Source organism: Morone saxatilis, unplaced genomic scaffold (genome assembly GCF_004916995.1).
Source record: "Morone saxatilis isolate NCDOM2014 unplaced genomic scaffold, NCSU_SB_2.0 Contig18, whole genome shotgun sequence".
Lineage (NCBI taxonomy): Eukaryota > Metazoa > Chordata > Actinopteri > Moronidae > Morone > Morone saxatilis.
In genome coordinates this window covers 24,655,608-24,656,496 of record NW_023339740.1, presented here as the reverse complement: position 1 = coordinate 24,656,496, position 889 = coordinate 24,655,608, and the positions used below count along the sequence as shown (strand labels likewise).

The following is an 889-nucleotide window of genomic DNA, read 5'->3' as shown; positions in this document are numbered from 1 at the left end:
ACACACAGACACAGATACAAACAGACACACACACACACACACAGAGGTGATTTCACAGACATTCACAGCTCAGAGTTTATTGTGCTCCATATGTGTGAGTGTATTTACCCAGGAAGCTCAGGGTGATTCAGGGTCATGACCTCTGACCTGCAGCCTCCAGGCAGAGAGACGACAGACGGATATTTCTCCTGCACACAGACAGACAGACAGACAGACAGACAGACAGTCAGACAGACAGTCAGACAGACAGATAAACTCACTCGATATGATAATTACAATCCTCATTCATTGTTCTTCATTTCAAAGCACAGATTATTTCCCAGCAGTCTCTCTGTACATTAAAGAGTTGTTAGTCTGATTGTTGCTCCAGTCCTCACTGACTGAAGACTCATTACTTTGTAAGTGATCCACAATCCTGTTTCCTTGTAAAAATACCTTTCAGAGTTCAACCAAAGTTAATATGAAGCTTCAGCCGTCTGAGTTACGGTACGAGATCCCTGGGGGGTCGACAAAGCTTCGTAAGGGTGGATTAATAAAAATACTGTATATCTCAGCATTTTGTTCATTTCTGTTCAATAACAATTTGTCAAAGTTCAGATTATTATTTAAGATATAAACTTATAAACCTGAACACAAGTTATAGAAGTTATATTCACAGAGCTTCAGTCTCTGATAATCAGCCTCGTCCAACAACCGAACAGAACAATGAGAAGAAAACGCTGAACTCGTCAAAAAAGAAGCCAATTCAGTCTGAATGATTGTATTATGTTTAAAAAAAATGTAACAGACGGATAATTTAATAAAGAGTTCCCTAAAATCATCAGGAAAACTAATCTCTGATTAACATTTACAGCACAAAATTCATCCAAATCTCTCGTTTTACAAACGT

General features: G+C 38.5%; 1 protein-coding gene across 1 annotated transcript in view; it reads right to left on the bottom strand.

The window, feature by feature from the left end:
• Window positions 1–30: 30 nt before the first annotated feature.
• Window positions 31–889, bottom strand: part of cenpp (centromere protein P) — an 88,964-nt gene continuing 88,105 nt past the window's right edge. Inside the window, exon 7 of the mRNA XM_035662389.1 lies at window positions 31–188. Within this exon, the coding sequence (XP_035518282.1) occupies window positions 105–188 (84 nt within the window). The 3' untranslated portion in view covers window positions 31–104. The remainder of the gene's footprint in view (window positions 189–889) is intronic.